Source organism: Sceloporus undulatus, unplaced genomic scaffold (assembly GCF_019175285.1).
Source record: "Sceloporus undulatus isolate JIND9_A2432 ecotype Alabama unplaced genomic scaffold, SceUnd_v1.1 scaffold_10439, whole genome shotgun sequence".
In the NCBI taxonomy this organism is placed as follows: Eukaryota; Metazoa; Chordata; class Lepidosauria; order Squamata; family Phrynosomatidae; genus Sceloporus; species Sceloporus undulatus.
Genome location: NW_024813357.1, coordinates 1 through 2,029, shown reverse-complemented (window position 1 = coordinate 2,029; position 2,029 = coordinate 1). Strand labels below are relative to the sequence as shown.

Here is a 2,029-nt window from a genome sequence, read left to right as displayed (position 1 = left end):
AGAGGGAGAGATGAATGCTGGACCTGATCCCCACCCCCCTCACTGTTCCCTTCTCCTTTTGTGTCCTGTCTTTTAGATTGTAAGCCTGAGGGCAGGGAACTGTCTGTTATCCCCTGTATTGTAAACCGCTCGGATTCCCAGTGATTGGGCGGTATATAAATAAACCTATTATTATCTAATGTTATTCTATGGGAACATATTGACCATAGAGTTGCGTTGGAGGACCTGGAGATTCCTAGACAGGACCCTTCTCTAGGCGTTTCTAGATCTCTATGGTCCAATTCTGTAAGATGTTGACCTGCTAGAAGGGGGACAAGATAGCAGCTGACCTCGCTATCCGTTTTGCGCTGTAGCATCGCACGTTGTAGGACATGCTGTAAGCCCCATAGAGCGTCGCCTTGACATTCAAGCAGCCGACAAAGTCCCGGGGGTCGGTCTTGTAAAGGTCAAAGGTCACGCATGCCACGTCGATCCGGCGTCGTGGTTTGCGTGACGCCAGGATCTGATAGCCGTCCACCTGTCGATAAAAATTGATCAAATTGCGTAAGAATGGATGGAGTTAGACCCTTGAAAAATGGTTTCATAAGTCCCTCCCACTAAAATATCCCTTGGTGGTCTTCCATCCAAGGACCATCCAGGGCTGACCCTGCTTAGCATTCGAGATCGAATGGGAATCTGGTCCCTTTTGGGGTATTGACAGACTTGTTGCCTAGGAAACCCCCTAATGCCCACAGATATCGGTCCTGCCAGTCAGTGGTCATTCTCACCTTGACTGGCCGCCACGCCTGACCCGCTGCCAGCACCACAAACACGGTGCCGTCGTCCAGCGTCCGGAAGAACGCCTCCGTCTCCACGATGGTCCCATCTTCATCCAAGGCCAGCTGGACGTTGCCAACCAAGAGGAAGGCGCCACGGACCTACAGAAACGGAAGCGGTCAAGCCTTGACCCTTGATGTCCAGCCACTGCCACTGGACATCCAGCCGTGGTCATCTAGGTGCTCACCTTCTCTTGAAGGTCCTCCAGGCTTTCAGCCACGATCCCTTTGCGCAGTGTCCGGTCGCAGTTGGTCACTCGGAATGGCCGGAATGGCGGAGGAGGAGGAGGACTGACCAGCAGCTGGTGGGTCATCAAGGCGCTGGCCGAGACGCACCTGTACAGCGTAATTCAATAATCAATCAATAATTAATCGATAATTGATCAATAATTGATTGACAATCAATAAAGAAGCGCTACTTACTTGGAGAGGGATCTTGGGGAGAGAAGGCCCAGCGACTTCTTTGCGTAGTCCATCCTCGCAAAGACAGTTTTTGCCTCTGAGCTGCAAAGGAGAATAAAGTGTGTGTGTGTGTATATATACACACAGACACAGACGCACAGACACACACACAGTGTGTGTGTGTGTGTGTCTGTGTGTGTGTATTGCTTGGACTTTGGATGCGGAGAAGGGCGAGGCGGCTGCCTCGGCGCAGGTTGCATCACGCAGTGCAACTAAAGGGACTGACTCACTGTTAGGCCATCTAGGCCAAAGAGCAGAGGTCGAAGGTCGCCACCGGTGGAGCGAACGCCGTTCTTGGACAAAAAGGCCCAGCATCCCCCGGCCAAATGGGAGCTGCAATGCCCCAAATCCACTTTCTTCGACACTGAGAAGGGCATTCGGCTCAGCCTCCTTATCACAAAGTATTAGGGCTGGTATTTATAATTATTATGTTTATTATTAGAATCATAGAGTTGGAAGAGACCACAAGGGCCATCCAGTCCAACCCCATTCTGCCATGCAGGAAATCCAGATCAAAGCATCTCCGACAGATGGCCATCCAGCCTCTGTTTGAAGACCTCTAAGGAAGGAGACTCCACTACACTTCGAGGGAGTTTGTTCTACTGCTTGCTCCCTCTTCAACATGACATCCTTTCAAATATTTAAACAGGGCTATCATATCACCTCTTAGCCTTCTTTTCTCCAGGCTAAACATCCCCAGCTCCTTAAGACATTCCTCATAGGGCATGGTTTCCAGACCCTTCACCATTTTA

At 50.7% G+C, this 2,029-nt stretch overlaps 1 protein-coding gene across 1 annotated transcript; it reads right to left on the bottom strand.

The window, feature by feature from the left end:
• Positions 1-286: 286 nt before the first annotated feature.
• Positions 287-1,475, bottom strand: LOC121918401 (cell death activator CIDE-3-like). The gene is made up of 4 exons (XM_042444454.1): positions 1,239-1,475; positions 1,004-1,151; positions 768-917; positions 287-517 (listed from the first exon to the last, which is right to left on the bottom strand). Exons 1-4 carry the CDS (start codon positions 1,289-1,291, stop codon positions 302-304), a joined length of 567 nt encoding a protein of 188 aa, XP_042300388.1. The 5' UTR covers positions 1,292-1,475; the 3' UTR covers positions 287-301.
• Positions 1,476-2,029: the final 554 nt, after the last annotated feature.

Coding starts and splice junctions, on each gene's coding strand:
- LOC121918401 (XM_042444454.1), bottom strand. CDS start 1,291: ATGGACTACGCAAAGAAGTCGCTGGGCCTTCTCTCCCCAAGATCCCTC. Junction 918..1,003: donor TGGAGGACCTTCAAGAGAAG/GTGAGCACCTAG, acceptor CCGTTTCTGTAG/GTCCGTGGCGCCTTCCTCTT. Junction 518..767: donor AGGCGTGGCGGCCAGTCAAG/GTGAGAATGACC, acceptor TTTTATCGACAG/GTGGACGGCTATCAGATCCT.